Source organism: Nannospalax galili, unplaced genomic scaffold (genome assembly GCF_000622305.1).
Source record: "Nannospalax galili isolate Female #2095 unplaced genomic scaffold, S.galili_v1.0 scaffold103, whole genome shotgun sequence".
NCBI lineage: Eukaryota > Metazoa > Chordata > Mammalia > Rodentia > Spalacidae > Nannospalax > Nannospalax galili.
The window spans coordinates 727,651-746,727 of NW_008352136.1; the positions used below are offsets into that span (position 1 = coordinate 727,651).

The 19,077-nt window shown below is 43.0% G+C and overlaps 1 protein-coding gene and 1 pseudogene across 2 annotated transcripts in view; one reads left to right on the top strand and one right to left on the bottom strand.

The window, feature by feature from the left end:
• Positions 1-19,077, bottom strand: part of Coro1c (coronin 1C) — an 89,412-nt gene that overhangs the window by 29,080 nt on the left and 41,255 nt on the right. For both annotated transcript variants that reach the window (XM_008848951.3, XM_008848952.3), the window contains exon 3: positions 1,854-1,976. In XM_008848951.3, coding sequence (XP_008847173.1) covers positions 1,854-1,976 — 123 coding nt within the window. The remainder of the gene's footprint in view (positions 1-1,853; positions 1,977-19,077) is intronic.
• Positions 16,491-18,578, top strand: LOC103746722 (annotated as a pseudogene).

Here is a 19,077-nt window from a genome sequence, read left to right on the forward strand (position 1 = left end):
GGTGGTGTGGGGGGGGGGGGTTGCAGCTGTGCTAAACATGCACATTTGTTTCTTTGCAGCCCCAGTTGGTCTGCAACTCAATATATAGACCAGACTGGCCTTGATCTCACAGAGATCTACCTGCCTCTGCCTCCCAGGTGCTGGGATTAAAGGTATTTACACTATACCTGGTTAATGTACATATTTTTATCTTGCTATTATTTCCTAAACAATACAGCTTAATAATTATTTTATGGCATTTATATTGTACTGGGTATTGTAAGTAGTCTACAAATCATCTCTGAAGCATGATAGAAGACATATGTAGGTTGTACACATTTAACACAAGAGACTAGTGCACCCACAGATTTCAGATTCCAGATAAGTGGCAGGCCCTGGGATCAGTCCCCTGAGGGATGACGGTACATTTTTTCTTTTTCTTTTTTGAGACAGGACAATCAAGGGCACTCTCAAATGTGTGATTTTCCTGCCTTGGCCTCCTCAGTGCTATGATTACAGGTGTGAGACTGATATCACACCAGACTTGACCATCACGAGTACATGAAGAGAGGACAGAGACAGCATAGATTTAAAGGCCTCCTTAAATTTTTTTTCAATAACCATAATTGGAGACCAAGTGCTCCCGAATGCAACCCCCACTCCCACTACCACCACCAATGACAGCTGGCAGTGGTACCAGCATTTTTCCCTTAAGAGTCTATTTGCAGAATGTGGAAATGCAAACGACACCGATCAGGACATTCACATTTACTCTCTGTAACCCTGAGAACCAGGATTCTCAGTGGGAAAGGGGATGGATGCAACATGAAGGTTAAACACAGTCCTGAAGTAAACTTCAGATATTAGGATGGGCCAAGTGTTACATCTCCAGCCAATGATTTACTAGATCATTAAGAACAACCAACATCACGGTAATGACAATTACCAGCACTCAGGCTATGATGTAGAAACACTACTTTCCAACCAAAGAAGCCAGGATCTGAAAGAAATGGCCAATTCAAAGATGCCCAAAGTGAGCCTGAGACACCTGACTGAATCAGGAAGCACGGAAGTGATCGAAGACTACACAGCCATCAGAAGGACTCAGGAATCTGAAGCAGGAAGATCACTGGGGTCTAGGAGTTCAAGACCAGCCCAGGCAGCAAGCAAGACCTGCCTCAAAGTAAACCAACCAAAGTACCCCAAAGGTTGGCTTCATGTATAACCTACCTTTAGAATCTAAAGGAAATGTAAACAACTTTTGAGTTTTCTACTTGTGTATATTCACAAAATTGGCTTTCTTCAGCAGTAGACAGAAAATACCTTCAGACATTAGCTTGGAAATAAGCACTTGCTACTTACCATCTCAATTCTGTCACATATTCCAGACACTCTGCATAACTCTCAGTACCTCACTGCCTGTAACAATACAGTTTATGCCAATAGCTTTTTCAATCATTCTTGTGGAGAGAGGGGCTGGTGCTCAAGTAGTCAAATGGCATTCACAAAATTATTAGAAAACCATCTTACTTTCCCCAAAATCTTCCCCACAGAACAGATGTTAACTAAATAAGAAGATACATATATATGCAAATAAGGTACATGTATGACATAAAAGAACAAAGAATATAGTTCAACTTATTGATACAAGGAATTGTAAGGAGCTCATCTGTAGTTAAGCCTTAATGTATACAATCCAATGGAAAATGAAAACTGCTATGATTTCTGCTCCTTAAGTCTTGAGCATCCCTGTGAGTGTATACACACACACACACACACACACACACACACACACACACACCCATGCCTGGCTAGAACTAAAAGCAGGTGATGCGTCTCAATGCCCTGTGCCATGCCACACCCTAGGAACTTACCATAACCGTGCAGTCCTCCGAGCCGCTGGCAATAACCTGATCGTTATGCGGACACCAGTCTATGTCCAGCACTGGTCCTGTGTGGCCACATACTGTAGGGTAGGATTTGTCAATTCGACCCGTCTGAAAGAAGAAATGAATCGCTTATGTAACATTCTGTGACATCAACATTGTGTGTACCATGAGTCCCACAGTTTAAGTCATTTTCCCAGGCCCATTTTTCCCTTCTTATCACCATCTGTGTATGACTGACACTGAGTCAGCTACTAACAGTCAATGTTAACTCTAGAAATAGCTACTACTAATGGTACTCCATCAAATTACAAGGATCCAAATTTCTAGAACCAAAAGATTTTGTTTGCATTAATAAACATAGCAAAGAGAATTTTTAAAGTTATTTTAGTTTTAAATCAAAATACAATCCTATAGCAGCCACACTGTTGTAGATAGGTTTTAGCTTTGATATTACTCAAAAAATATGATTCTTTTTTAGATGTTTTATCTTTTTTTTTTAGTTTTTTTTTTTTTTTTTGGTCTTTTTGAGACAGGGTCTCCCTGTAGCCCCAGCTGTCCTGGAACTCACTATGTAGACCAGGCTGGCCTTGAACTCACAGAGGTGCTGGGACTACAGGCGTGCGCCACCACACCCGGCCCCTGGATATTTTATTTTTAAATTATGTGTATATGTAAATTTTGTGTATATGTGTGTGTATATATGCAGGAATAAGCACGCACAGGAGTGCAGATGCCCTTGGGGGCTGGAGACATTGGATCCCCTTGGATCGAAAGTTAAGGCAGTTGTAGGGCACCTGATGAGAGTGCTGGGGTCCTCTGCAAGAGCAGTACACACTCTTAACTACTTACCTATCCCTTTAGCCCTGAAATATAATTCATAATAGAAAAAGATATTTGAGTAACCATGTTGGCAGTGTTGGAAATGACTGGCACTGTTTAATCCAAAGTAAAAAAAAAAAAAAAAAAAAAAAAAAAAAAAAAAAAAGAAAAAAAAAAAAAAAAAAAAAAAATTGGGCTTTTGGGTGAGAGCTAAAGGACACATGTTTCAATGCCACAGTCTTTCCACTGTCCTCAAGTCAACAGAAATGCTAGCCAGACAGTCCAATTAACACCAACTTGTACCTTAACCATTACCCAAGGCCCCATCTCAGGAATATAATGTCTAATGTCAGGCATAGTCACCACAAGCTGCCACTATACAACTGAATATAATAAGCCAACCTGTCTTGCCATGCCAATTCTGGGTCAACCAAAACAAGTGTTTTACCAACAGGCATATAGATGTCATTTCCTTTCTTCAATAGGTTAATACCAGTCTGTGCCGAGGCTGCACGTGCTCCAGGGGCAGATACACAAAACAGTCACTGCAATATATGCTTAAATCCATCTGGGCTGCCGTAGCTTGTTACAGCAAATTGTCCCAACGCTGGGACAGGCTTCTTGACAATTTTTCAAGATCAGTAAAGTCCGTTTGTTTTAAATCTGACTTGTCTATAGAAATTTCCAGAGAACAACATGCTAAACTGCCAAGCCCACAAACTCTGCAATCAGATTCAGGTTCAAATCCAGGTCCTACTTAAACAAAGGTTGACTTTAGGAACATCAACTACAACACAACTCATAGTCTGTAAAATAGGTAGCAGCAATACTTACCTTCTGGGATTATGCTGAGAATTAAATGAGATAACTTGTTTAGGTACATCTTAACTCATTATTATGACTGTCTGTGTAAAGTCTGTAAAAATTAATTATAGCACCTGGCATATAATAAGTACTCAATAAAAACTGCCACCTAGAATTAGTTATTCTAGCATAATATTTATATTACTCCATCATTAAGAATTAAGGAATAGGTGTTATTTATCAACTTTTATGAGCCAGATACTACACTGAGTGCTGGAGACTCAGAGGTGGAAAGGGCAACCCTGTGCTGGCTGAGTACTAGAGTTCAGGAGGACAGACATGGCAGAGAAACACAGGCGGACATTCAACCAGGGATGCCTGGGGAAGATCTTCTGCCAAGAAGGTATGCTCTAAGTTGTGGCTTAAAGATGGCCCTACCCACAGACTTATCACCTAGGTTTCTTCAGGGAATCCCCTTTCCCTTGCAAAAGTCATTAAATTCAGGAACTGGGGTTGTGGTTTGGTGATAGAAAACTCACCTAGTATGCTCAAGATCCTGGGTTCAGTCCTCAGCAATGAAAAAAAAAGGGAGGCGGTGGGCACTGCACTACATAGAATCCAGTGCTAATAGTTCATTCTCTAGTAGTAGATGTGAGAGTAAAAGAGATAATGAAGTTCCAGTGTTTGTTATGTCCAGCACATGAAGTACTTCAAAATTCAGCAAATAATGAAATCTAACCCATCTCATCTCTGATCCTGCCTCTCATAAAGGAAGGAATATCTATTTAGTACCAAGCCAGGCATCTTACCAGATTTTCTTATTGATTCTACAAAAACTACAAGAGTCACTTGGTCATCTGACTTGCACTTTTCTAGTCATGTTTGATTGTTCAGGCTGGTAGAGGTGGTTTCATGAATGTTTGCTCCATGTAACATAATTAAAATTTATAACAATCTTCTAAACCATAATTAAAAGTTATTCTTTTGAATGTGTGATACTTCATAATCTAAAACATTCTAAGACATGAAGACCAAAATGAGGTCTGGAACTCATTTAAATAGACAGTCTTCCAGAACAGAAGAGACAAGGATTAAATGGATTATGGCTAAGAATTTTTTTAGTTTGGCTAGGGCATGGTAATGCATGCATTTAACCCCAATACTCAGGAAGCAGAAGCAAGTAGATTGCATCTCTGTGAGTTTGAGGCCAGCCTGGTCTACATAGCAGGTTCCAGGTTAGTCAGGGCTACACAGTGAGACCCTGTCTCAAAAAAAATAAAATTAAAAAAAAAAAAATCCAGGTTTGTTCAGAGACATAAGTCTTTAAATTTAACAGGCCCAAATCTCAAGTGGTGTAAGCCAAGCAAAGGTCTATCCCACCCTAGTGCGGCACAGGGTGGGTAGAGGCAGAGACAGGGTATTACCCAGTACACATGGGGCCCTGGGTTCACACATACACATACAGACATGCTCACACACTCACTCACTCATACTCACACACACTCACATACTCAAACACACACTCATGCACACATATGCTCTCTCTTGTCTCTCTCTCTCTTTCTCTCCTCAAAAAGATACTGTTCAAAGCAAGCACAGGGAAGAGACTACCTATAGACAGAGGAGTTAGACTGGCTGCACAGACTTTAGAAAAGAGAGCACACAACCAAAGAAACAGAAGTATTTCTGAGACATCATCGCATCCTATGTACAAATAAACTATCATTCAAGAGTGATTTTTTTGTAAAGCAAACAAACAAAGGACATTTTTGACAAAAAGAACACCATGGGTAGAAAGACTAGTGAATGCAGAATAAGATCACAGGAATAAACCTACCATAAATTCTGAACTGTGGCAAATGCAAATTATTAAATTTGTTAGCTAAAAGACAACAAATACAAATTAAAAAAAAAAAAAATCTCTGTGACACATGCAGTACAGGTGATGCCCAGAGGACTTGAGGTTATCCAACCTGTGACACCAGGGTCTGTTCCAGCACTATGTAACACCAAAAAGCAAGAATGCAACCAACAACATGACAGTAAAAGACAATAGAGGAAAGGGCACATAGGTAAATTAACAGCAAAACACTGCAGTATGGCATAATCTTGTAGCCAACATTTTAAGCTGTACTTCTATTTCAAGCACACATTTACATGAATTTTTTTATATTCTATTATTTTTATTTTATGTGTATGAGTGTATGCCTGCATGTACATGTACGTTGAGTGCACTGGTGTTGTGCTTTGCTGCAGAGGTTAGAAGAGGGCTTCAGATTCCCCTGGAACTGGAGTTAAGGATGGTGCGTAGCCGCCATGTGGGTGCTGGGAATCAAATCCGGGTCCTCTGCAAGAGCAGTCAGTGCTCTTAACTGCTGAGCCATCTCTCCAGCCCCTAACATGAATTTTTTTTAAATGACCAACTAAAAACCACAAAGCAAATCTCAGAAAGAACCAAGGAATCAGTATCATGTAGAACATGTTCAGGAAGAATGCAACAAAACTTTTAAAAATAGGAAGATGAGGGGTTGGAGAGATGGCTCAATGGTTAAGACCGCTGGCGCTGCTCTTGAAGAGGACCCAGGTTCAGTTTCCACATGGTGGCTAACAACCATTCCTAACTCCAGTTCCAGGGGATCCAATGTCCTCTTCTGACCTCCATGGGTACTACACACAAGCAGTACATTCATATATATACATATGCATAAAATTAAAATAAAAAGAAATTAATTTTAAAAATCAGGAAGCCATAAGCCAAAAATCTTAGGTACATTTATAAAATTTTAAATTTACTAAATTATTCACTAGCTTTCATAACTGTAATGGAGGCTGGCAAAATGGCTCAAATGCCATCAAGCCAAACCTGACCATCTGAGTTTGAATCCTGGGACCTGTAGGAGAGAAATGACTCCCACTAGTTGCCCTCTGTCCTCTACACATGCACTGTGGCATGTACACATGCTCACACCCCCACACTCCCACACATACACAAAATTAATACCAATTTAAAAAGTAATTGTAATGGATAATGGAAGGGTTAAAACTGAGTTATAGCCAGGCATAGTGGCTCATGCCTGCAATCCTAGTTGGGAGAAGGTTGAGGCAAGAGGATCACTGCAGGTTCAAGGCCAGCATGGGCTACAAATTGAGACCTTGTCTCAAAAACTACCATACTGGGGGCTGGAGAGATAGATCAGTGGTTAAGAATACTGGCTACTCTTGAAGAGGACCCAGGTTCAGTTCCCAGGACCTACATGGTAGCTAACAACCATCTGTTTCGGAGGATCCGATGTCTAATGGCCCCTTTCTGACTTCTGTGGGCACTGCAAGACATGGGTGCACTTGCAGACATGCAGGCAATACACTCATATACATAAAATAAAAATAAGAATTTTTTTTTTGTCTTTTTGAGATAGGGTCTCCCTGTAGCCCCAGTTGGCCTGAAGCCACTATGTAGACCAGGCTGGCCTTGAACTCACAGGGATCTGCCTGTCTCTGCCTCCCAAGTGCTGGGATTAAAGGTGTGCGCCACCCCACCCAGCCAGTGGCATATGCCTATGTGAAAACATGTAGGATACATGCGGATCAGAAGGGTGTTTATAGAAAGTTTGTACTCTTAAATGTATATATTAAAAAAGACTGAAAATGAGCTAAGCATCTAATTTGAGAAGTTAGAAAACATACAAAAAAATGAAAAGTAAACTTAAAAGATGTAAAATTATGTAAGATTTAACAAGGGGCTAGAGAGATAGCTCAGCAGTTAATGCTCTTGCCAAGGACCCAAGATTCAGTTTCTAGCGCCTGTGTGAGGCAGCTCAAAATGCCTCTAACTTCAGCTCCAGGGGATCCAATATCCTTTTCTGGCCTCTGCAGGCACCTACACACACACACACACACACACACACACACACACACCCCACACATGCAATTAAAAATAAAATAATTAACAAGAAAATAAAACAGGGTCAACAAAATTGGATAAGTCAGGAAAACAAGGCACAAATAAATATGAAGAGACATAATTTACAAACAGGACAGAAATAAACAGAGGCAGAAACTAGGAGCAAGAATAGAAGATACATCTGAAATGTCAAGATGAAACAGTCTTGTATAGAAAAATGTAAACTATCAAAACTCAATAAAAAAAACTGAAATCCAAGGTTGGAGAGATGGCTCAGTGGTTAAGAGTACTGGCTAGTTTTGCAGAGGACCTAGGTTTGATTCTCAGCACCCACATGGTGGCCAACAACTGTCTATAACTCCAGTTCGAGGGGGTCCAACGTCTTCTTCTGACCTCCATGGGCACAGCATAACATGGGTGCACTTACATACATGCAGGTATAACATTTATACACATAAAAATTTAAAAATATAAATAATCTTTTCCCCTAAAACTTGAAATACCACAAAAGAATCAGTAGAGCAACTCCATTGTCATCCCCACCAAGGGGCCCAGGTACTTCTCCAGACATTCGGAAGAGATTGTCTGAAAAAAGCTTTGCTAAGAACAGAAAGTAGAGTATCAGTGAGCTCACCACAGAAGGACCAGGACACAAAAGACGCTAAGAGAGAGAAACAAGGAGACAGGGAAGTAGGGGAGAAGGATATTCAAACCTTGAGCCTCCTTTAAAAAACAAAGGGCGTAGTGGCCTATGCCTTTAATCCCAGCACTTGGGAGGAAGAGGCAGGAGAATCTCTGTAAATTCAAGGCCAGCCCGGTCTACATAGTGAGTTCCAGGCCAGCTGGGGATACAGGGAGACCCTGTCTCAAAAGACAAAAAAGAAAAAAGAAAAGGAAAATCAAATTCATTCATTGTTCTCAAAACATAAGAACAGATGTGGTGGTGCACACCTGTAATCCCAGCACTGAAGAAACTGAGGCAGGAGGATTTTGAGGTGAAGACAGTGTGGGCTACATAACAAAAGTGCATACACACACACACACACACACACACACACCACGCACGCACGCACGCACACGCGTGCGCGCCAAGCAGAAGGTGAGTTTCAAGCCAGAAGTGATGAATTCCTTGTATTTTCACTGGAAGAATACTCATTGCAGCACAGCTGGAACAGTGGGAGAAGCAGGAGCCACTTCACTGTCCTTCACCACAAAAGTCAGACCCACAGACGTACATATACGGCATACGTACATACACACACAAAACATAACAATATGCTCCTGTAGTCAACTGTTAACATTTAATACTGTTGGGTTTGCTCAAGGACTAAGAAGAGCCTTTTAAACAATGCAAAAAATATGATACATATGTGAGAAAATTATCGTTTCTGGTAAGAAGAACAAAAGGGGAATGATAATTTAGCTGCATCTGTTTTGCTTTTTTTTTTTTTTCAAAGAAAGGGTGAGGAGACAAACATGGGCAAATATTAACATCTGTTGAATCTCACGGGTGAGTGCATGAGTGTCTTATTTTATTTCGTGCTTCCTATTTTACCAAATAATCTTCATAAGCACATCAATGTACCATTACTATTTCTACATTAAAATTTTTGTATTGCATTTATTTATTTTTGTGTTTAAACACACAATGTGTGGCAGTCGAAGGACAACTTTCAGGAGTCAGGTCTCTCCTTCTACCATGTAGGTCTGGAGGATCGAACTCAGGTCATCAAGCTTGGCAGGTGGTACTTTTACCTGCTGAGACATCACACTGGTCAACATTAAAAACTTTTTCTCAAGGAAAAGTTTTTCTACCTAAATTGTTTTATCCCAGAGTCTTTGCATTCCAACACTCCCCAGCAAGCCACATTTGGCATTTGTGGTAGTAAAGTACAGCACTGAACTCGAACCTCCAAAAACAGGATTTTTTTCTGATCAGGGATAAATAAAACTTCTAGTCAGATGCAAAGCAATTCTGTGGTGAATCTTGAAATAGTAGCACTAATTATGCTTAATTACATACAGTTAGTTTACTTAAATTATTCCACCCCAAGCTAAACAATACCAGCAAAAGTTAACAAGCATTTACCCGTGTTCTTTAACCACACAAGATATCTGAGACTAATGATGAGCATTTCTGCCATTCCCATTGGAGTCCCATCAAGTCTAGAGCATAAAAGTTCTGGTCCATATTTTCCTAGGAACTTGTATGTCACTGAGAAAGCACAGCTGTCACCTACTCCACCCATCTATTAAAGTCAAGTAACAGTGATGAGAGTTAACGCTTTGGGGCACTTGGATTACATGCTAGGGTGTGTCTGAAGGTCTTGCATCATTGTTTGCACAAGACTGCTTATAATGTGGGGATGCAACCATTTTCTAAAAAGTGGAGGCACACAGAAAGAGAAGAAGTCAGTTTCTAAAAGATCACTGACCATCCAGACTAGATTTGGATAGGGAAAGAAAATCTCCACTATGATATGGGCTGTGAGGAGGGTACAACAACATTAAGATCACTGGCAGCTGGCCATTAGAAACACAGAGTTAATGAAACGGATGTTCCACAAGCAGCTGCTTCCTGACTGTGATGTTACCACAAATCCTTACAACAAACTGGAGAGTAGCACCACACTGTAGCAAAACAGAAAGGGGCTGATTGAACATCCCACAGGAGAAAAGAGGACAAGGGGACTGGGGAGGATCACATTTCAGTGCACACTGACTGAAATATCAGCTATCTGCTTTTCAAGGGTTTATAATCTCCAAATATCTTCTTTCCCAGAACAAAATCAAATTAAACAAAAGCACCGGTTTATATTTTGTCAAAGGTTACGTACATGATTAAGCTGGGGACCAGTGAAATGGTTCAGCGGGTAAAAGCACTGGCTGCCAAACCTGACAGCCAAAGTTCTGTCCCTGGAACCCCAATGATGGAAGGAGAGAACTGACTCCCACAAGCTGTCTTCTGACTTCCATATGTGCACTGTGACACACATGCCCTCCCCACCAAATAAACAAATTTAAAAAATATTATAGGGCTGGGCACTTCCATTTACTGAGACACCATTCTAACCACAGAGTGCCATGGTAAGGACACAGACATGTCACTATGAAAGTTATTTACTGGAGGCTCTAGTGAAAGTGGTTTCATTCCCCCGAGACCATATTCATTTATCATCCAGTGAATAGACCAAGACATCCACGTCTAATTTGTGTGATTGTGAAGGTCTGTTCATAAAGATATCTACCAGATATTCTGGTGACCATACAGCTTACCTGGGCCTCTCAGCAGCACCTCCAAGTGACTACTGAGGCTATAAGAATTCAATACCAGTTTTTAGATAGTCTTTTCTGACTAAAAGGTGACTAATTTTAAGAACCTCTCACTAATTTTCCAAGGCTTATATATAAAATAACTTCATTTTACCAATCAGCCTACTATTTCATTAAGGGTAAGTCATCTCAGTTATATCATCTAGATAGACTATCCTTTCTTTTCTTTTTAAAACTTTATTATGATGATGATGGTGGAGTATGGGGGGTGTGTCTCAAAGGAGAATTTGTAGAGACAGTCCTCTCCTTCTATCTGTACATAGGTTCTGGGGCTGGAACTCTGGTGTCTGGGCTTGCACAGCATACACTTACCAACTGAGCTATCTTGCTGGCCCAAATATCACTACTTGTTTAGTGGGGAAACTGAAGGTCAGCCATTTGCGTTCCTAGCTTTCAATAAAGTTTTTGATTCACTGATTATCTAATCAGTCCCTATCACATGACAAAGGGTGGCTTCACTGTACCTCTCTAGCTAAGTTTCAGTGGTTGAGATTACCTGGAAGTCAACTCAACAACTATAACAAATGACTAAGGCTCCCAATGGCTCCCGCCCAGAGCCCAGTTTATAAACTCATGGGACAGTGGTGAAATGGGTCAGGACTTTAGCACCCTTTCATTAGAATTGGACAGATCCAGCAGCCTCCTCAGAGTCAAGCAATTTGAGCTCAAGGGAAATTTAGCCTCTGAAGCATGTGCACAGCTGGCATGAGGCAGAGGTGTAAGGACACAATTTCCACCTTGGCTAGCCCGGGCTCAAAGAAACAGCTTTGAGCATGTTCCAGCCAGCAACCCCTACCAAGACAGAAAACATGCTGACACCCGGACTATCATGTACTTTGGGTTTGGGGCAAGTTCTTAAAAATTTCAAAGGAGCCCAAGAGTAAGCAAAGCCTCTGGAAAGAGCTCAGACCTCTAAATGAAATCCATCCAATCAGGCAACATCTCCTACAATGGGCTTTTTTTTTTGGCGTGGGGCAGGGGGAAGGTGGGAGAGAATGAAAAATAAAAATTTAAGTATCAGTAAACATAAAACTATATATCTAATAGCCCTAAAAAATGAATGTTTATAATTTAACTTTATAAAAGCATTCCTCTTTAAGCACATAAAATTCAGAGAAATTACACTTCTAGTTATAAGGATAGTTCCCAGAAATTTCAAGAGAAAATTATACTAGCTTCCACTTAGGTATTTGTAGTGTATCTCATCTGTCTCATATCTCCTTCCAAAATGGGATTCATATTCAAAGAAGTACATAAACAGGGCTAGAGAGACGGCTCAGAGGTTAAGAACATTGGCTGCTCTTACATGACTTGGGTTCATTTCCCAGAACCCACACAGCTCCTAACAACTCTAGTTCCAAGGGATCCAATGCCCTCTTCTGGCCTCTGTGGGTACTGCACACACATGGTGCACTTACATGCAGGCAAATACTCATATACATAAAAATAAATGCAAATTTTAAAGTACACACATGACACATACTGAGGGATATCCTGTACAATCCACATTGAAATGCATATAAACAGAGAAAATTTTCCACAGGCTGTTTCAATAAAGGAGTGCCACCCTGTGATGGGCGTGCAAAGAAGCCAAAAGTTCTATTAAAGAACTTTTCCCCTACAAGCCCTCAAAACTCAGCACTGGGATGTTTGTAATGTGCCCAATATGGATCACAAAAGATCATGCAAAATGGCTACTTCTTAATGTCAGAATGACTTTTAATCCATATATTCTCTTGTTCATCATCATATTAGACTCAATGTGGTACCAAATTGCTGCTAAGGAGGATCAATCAATAATCACTGGTTCCTTCCAGAATAGAGACACGTAACATTTTGTTAAAATCATGCAATACTTTACCTAGAAGGCTTATTCTTTCTCATCTGTAACATACATGTTTACATGGTTAAGAAATTACCATGGTGATAAAAAGTGACATGTATGTCATCAGTCAAATCAAATATTCCCCTCAAAAGAGTGCCACTTCTTTCTAGCTTACTGTGGTGGTTTGAATGAAAATGTCCCCCATAGGCTCCAAGTATTTGGACATTTTGGCCCCAGATGATGGCGCTGTTTTGGGAGGTCTTAGAAGGTGTGGCTATCCTGGAGGAAGCACATCACTGGGGGTGGGCCTACAGAGTTCTTAAGCCTCGCCACCAGTCACTCTCTTGCTTCCTGTGCCTGCGTGATGATGTGAGAGCTTAGCTTCTGCTGCTCCTGCTACCTCCAGCCACCTTGCCTCGCCACCATGACAAACTATAATTCCCTTGGAACCATAAGCTCAAATACACTCTTCCTTTTATAAATTGCTTTGGTCAGTGTTTCTATCACAGCAACAGAAAAGTGACTAATACACTTACATTCTGAAGTTCCACACATTAAACCCACCCCAGACTGTCAAGGGTGCCAAACTCTGCTTTCTGCCTGTCTCCTTTGTCTATCCCAGCAAAGGCAACTGCTACTCTTCCAGTCCTTCCCACTCTCTGGGCTGCTCCTATGTGCCTCTGTCCCACACAGGGTATGGCACACTGACTGACGACCAGGCAGCCCCCACCCCAGCCTGGGGAAGGCAATCCAGGGCAGTTCCTATCACCTGACTCTAGGAAGAAGGGACAGAGCAAAAGATTTTCCAAAATGCCTGCTCCAACTTTAGAGTCTTTCAATTTTTCATTTTAGGAAAAAAATTATCAAAATCATCTGATGTCCCCAAATCTCAATAACAATTCATTTTTGGCTTTGAGGCAATATACTGAGAATTCCTGAACTCCAGTAAGGAGAATAGAAGTCAAACATGCTCAGAAGCAGAGGAACATGTACAGTCCAAACATAAGGGTTTCATTCACAGAGTGTACAGAGTTCAAAGGAGTCAAAAAAGGATATCTGTTGAAGTTGGTTCATTTTTTCCAACTTCCTTTTTCTTATGACAGAATTATTTATGTGGATAAGTGGATTCCACATAAATTGGAATCCCTGTTGGAATCTCTCAGACTCGGCTGCTCCACAGGGAGGAGCCACAGAGACTGTAGTCACTGGACAGGGACAAGTGGCATGGATGACAGGGCTGGGACTTGACAGATGACCACAAGACTGGTGTATACAATGTATGATTTGCTGACAGGTTAGCCATACATTATCTGAAGAAGTTTTGCTTTAAGGGAAACAGAAACACCAACCACAGAGCATGTGGAGGTGCTCTGGAGTAAACCATCAGCTGGAGTTACTCTGTGAGGTAAGGGAGGGCAGCAACTAAAGTATTCAGGGGAGGTGGCATGGCTCTGGGGAGACCTTGCAACAACTTAAGAGCTCAGTTAGGGAAAAGACATGTGTCCCATCCCTTGCCTACAACACAGTCTTCCCTGGACTCTACTGGGGCCTACCCCCACGGAGCAGAGAATTCACCTTGGCAAGACTGGACAGCTTCTACATATGTAGATCATGCTGCAGAAATGTGTTCATTCCATGTCGGGCCAATTTCAGAGCACTCTGTAGGTATTTAGAACCCAGTCTTAGCATGAGATGCAAACTTCCCCAGTGAGGGGTCATTTCATTGACACACTGAGGACTTTAGCACTGGCCAGTGTGCTTAGCACAGGACTCACAATCTACAGAACCAGGAAAGAGTTAAACATTCTTTGCACTTGACTCGGTGGCTTCTCACCACACACTCCCAGATCCCACCATTCTCTGTGTGGCTGTGCAGCCAATCAAAGCAAAGGAAGGAAATTATCCTGGCCGGCTGTCAGCCACAGAGCTCTGATGGCCATATATGGTAAAAACCACTGTCAGAGCTTGTCAGGCCTGCAGGCCGGCTGCTGTGGACATATCAGAGAACTGCAGCCACAGAAGCTGGATGAGCAGGCACACAAAGGACAGGCTGCCTGCTCATCTCTGGGGGGCGGGAGAGGGTGGAAACTATCATCTGCCCGGCATACTCTCAGTGAGTCACAGCCACTTGCTGTCATCAAAAATAGCCCCAGGGCACATTGTGAGTGAGGTTCCTTCTGCCAGGACTTTGTGTTCATTGTTAAGGGGTGGGGGGGGGGCGAGCATCCCTCCTCCTTGCTCTCTCCCAGAGAGACTAGAAAACACAGGCACTAGGAGAAAATGAAAAGCCCTTCTGTGGTACTTCATGTGGTAATGAGGCCATGCAAGGCTCCTGTGGCTGGCAGCTCCTGACATCATTTGGAAGTCATTGTTCTGCACCTGGTGCCCTCCCCCTGCATCCTCCATCCTTCCCCCAGCCATCTCCCAACCTTTGAAGGCCCATACCCTTGACAGTTTAAGGTACTCTGGGTATCAGACAAACTCTTTTCTTAAAGAGCAGGCCATAACACATGAAGAAATGGCATGGAATAAAATCTTCTGCCCTTAACACCAAAGCCCTGAGTGTCAAACAGCCACCTCTATACAAAGGGCAATCAGCACCTCCTGGTCCAAATCAGAGCTACTGTTTGCAAAAATGAAAATTGCTTGTCAGCATGTTCAGCAAGGCAGCCTCGCAGCCAATGCAAATCCAGCAGGTGCTGGCACTGACTATGGATCACACAGAAAAGCACCATCGGGAGCCTGTCATTCCTTTTGAACCAATCCATGAAAGGAGGCACTTATCAGCTCAGTACCCGGCACTCAAAGGAAGCCCCCAGTAATCAGAACTGCTGGGAGGTCGGCTTCATCACAAGGCAGGGCACAGACCAAGCACTTTGCAAACCTGAAGACGGTCCTCTGAGCTGACAGCATCAAAGCCCTGACAAGCTACTATTTTTGTTATTAAGCTTTCTACCCAAGAAAGAATGCAAAAGATTAAGGGTCAATTAGACTACAAGTTTCTAGGTCCCTCAAATCCTTCACATTTAGTAAGAAAATGAAAAATAAAAATCTACACATACAAATCAAGACTCAGATATCCAAGTTGTAAATAACAAAAGATCCAGAGCCTGGGACAACCACTTCACCATAAGTGCAGAACAGAAGGCTAGCTGGCAGCAGCCCTACCAAGCACAAGGCTGACACGGCTGATGGAGGAAAATCCAAGTACACATAGATGCGACTCCAGAGTCTCATTTCTGTGCATATTACTGGTCGCTGTCTCTCCTGAGGTGTATAAGGAAATATATCTTGCTGATCTTATCTGGTTCTAACCACCTAAATGCTTGAAATGACAATTTTGCACAATTCACACTGGTCCAGAAGAGGAAAAAAAATGTGTGACTTTTCTATCATACAGTCATCTTTCAAGTACTGCTGACTCCCAATGTTAGTTCAAGAAACGTATTAACGATTTGATCCCATTTCATCAAACATGCCATTTCTCCCAGGCCAAAAAAAGCCACCCTACTCTGAAATCCCAGTCTGGAAAAGGAATGTGGTTACGTTCTTTGCCCTCTTGGAGGCAGAACATCTCCCCTAACTTGTCAGTTCAGTAAATCCACTGGGCTTCACCTCTAGTGCCTACACACAACAGCAGAGACCTGAATTCAAACAGAATCTTATTTGTAACGCCTTCCTCGGCCTTGGGCTGGGCTCACAGTGTTATCACCGTGAATTTTATGCAGTCACAAGGCACTGCACAGACCAAGGACAGTTGTTAGGGAACCTCTGAAAAGCAACAACCCAGGCACTAGCCACCTGCTTGCCTGAGTGCTGTCTGTCCTGCTGGGCCACTTGCAGCAGAGACAGTCTTCAAGGCTGCAGGCAAGGTCTCCATGGCAGCAGCAGCGGCAGCTGCAGCAGGGCAGCGGCAGGTCTGTGGCTTGGAGGAGGCAGCATGTGGGCCCCTCTTGGCCTGAAGCACTACCTGTGCCTTGGCCTGAAGCCTGTGCTCCTGAAGCACCACCTGTGGGGGCACTACCATGAGGCCAAAAAAAGGGTGAACCAATTGGTTCCTCCCAATATGAGCAACTTGCTCAATCCAGATACCATTTTCTTTAACAATGAGATGAGCCTGTCCAATATGGAAATCTACGGTTTCGATTATGATTATACCTTGGTGTTGTACTCAAAGGAGTACAACATTTGCTCATCTTCAATGCTGCTGGAGACCTTCTCATAAAGGAACTTGAGTATCCTGTGGAAATCCCAAAGTATGTGTATGACCCAAATTTTGCAATTCATGAACTCCACTATGACGTCCAGCAGGCAATGCTGATGAAGATTGATGCTTTTCACTACATCCAGCTGGGGACTGTCTACAGAGGCCTCAGTGCAGTCCCTGACCAAGAAGTAACCAACACTTATGAGGGGTGACACGTGCACTTGGAACAGATGAATGACTTTTATGGAAAGAGTTCTCAGGGCAACACGATGAAGCAGTTCATGGACATCTTCTGTCTGAGATGACCCTGCTGTCCTGTGTAAATGAGCACTTCCTGAAGAACTACATCTACTATGAGTCAATGCACCTGTACAAAGATGTCAAGGGCTCAATAAGAGTAATAATGTATAGGGCTATAGAGGCAGATGTTGAAAAGTACATCTGCTATACCAGGAAGACTGGTGCAGTGCTGGCCAAACTGGCTGACCACAGCAAGAAGATGTTCCTCATCACCAACAGCCCCAGCAGTTTTGTGGACAAAGGCATGTACATCGTGGACAAAGGCAGTACATCATTGGGAAAGAGTGGTGGGACTTGTTTGACATGGTCATAGTTCAGGCAGAGAAGCCGAACTTCTTCAATAAAGGGAGTTCTTTTCGAAAGGTGAAGAAAGGGGTCTTACTCTGGGATAAAATCCACAAATTGAGAAAGGCCAGATTTACAAGCAGGGCAATTTGTACAAATTTTTGAAGCTCACTGGATGGAAAGGATCCAAAGTGCTGAATTTTGGTGACCACATATACAATGAGCTGGCGGATTTGACACTGAAGCACTGTTGGCAGACTGGTGCGATCATCCCCGAGCTGTGGTCTGAGATCAGAATCATGAGCACAGAGGAGTATGTTCGGACCATGACCTGGCTACAGACCTTGACTGAGCTCTCAGAGCAGATGCAGGTTCACAGGGATGCTGAGCCACGGCTGGTTTTGCAGGAGTGGAAAAAGGAGAGGAAGGAGATGAGAGAAATGATCAAAAGTTTCTTCAATGTCCAGTTTGGGAGCCTGTCCAAACAGACCAGACCTACTTTCTGAGGTGCCTGTCCTGATTCACTGACATCTACATGGCCTCTCTGAGCGGCCTCTTGTTGGGAAACCCTGCGTTAGGGTTGTAGTTCTCCATGTCCGGATAGCCCTGAGGGGCTCGGCGCCAAATGGAAGGACTCCCCTTTTCAGCAGGGGGCCTCCTGCTCTCTTCCTGGCTCACCTGGAAAGGGCTACCAAGCACAGATGCCTGACCTTATCTGGAACATGACCTTTGGCATAGTTACCTGGAGTAAAAACTACCCCCAGGTTTTTTCTATATGATAATCAGGCATTGCCTGATAGTTCTGGAAGACAGGAGCCCACTGCCACATGTAAATAAAGCACACTATGAGCATCTATTAACTGAGGCTTTTGCTACTGCCTCCACACTATAAATTCTCTAGTTTTCCCACTGAATAAACAGAGCTGTTTTCACTGTGTCTGGAGCTGTATCACTGCTGTTTCACTGCACCTGGGACCAGTTTCCCCGGAAGGGCTGTCTTCCGTCAGTGCTCACTGGCCGTCCTGACCCCGCTCGCCGCTTCTGCTCTCCCTGCCCTCGTGGGCCGGTGGCCAACGACCCGTGAAGAGAGGGAGAGACCCCCGCAGCCTCTTAAACCACGACATCCACCATACATTCTATCCCAGGAGGACTTCCTTACAACACGAGCACCCTGCACAGTCAGAGAGCCCCTCTACCTTCAGAGCACCCCTGTAGCAGGAGACTCAGGGCAAGTGACTGTGTCTGCCCAAGGAAAAAACCATGGCCCTGCACAGGGTGAACTTGACAGGACTGGCTTTAAGTGGGTCTGACTGTTACTTTCTGAAACGGGTCAAATCTGCCTTTTGCTATTTTTTACCTTTTGGAGACTATGCCCAGGTTGAGACAGGAGCTAGCTACCTGGTTTGGTCTTCTTCCACACACAGGGCCAAAGGGTAAGTCTTACACTGAAACCTGCAGCTTTGTTTACTGCAGAACTAACCTCAGGCCTTCTGGGACAGGTGAGATCACTTGATGCCATCTGTGTTCAGCAGGTCAAGGGTAGAAACTGTTCTTGGCTCCTCTGTGAAACATTTCCTGATTGTTTATTGGCAAGAGTGTTGGAGATGGCAGGGATATAGCAAAGTGCAAGGACAATGTGCTTGCAAAAGGCAAGTGAGCACTGCAGATACCCCATGCTGCAGCAGGTAGCAGACATGAGCCCCACAGCAGCCAGTTCCCAAGTCATCTGGTCCTT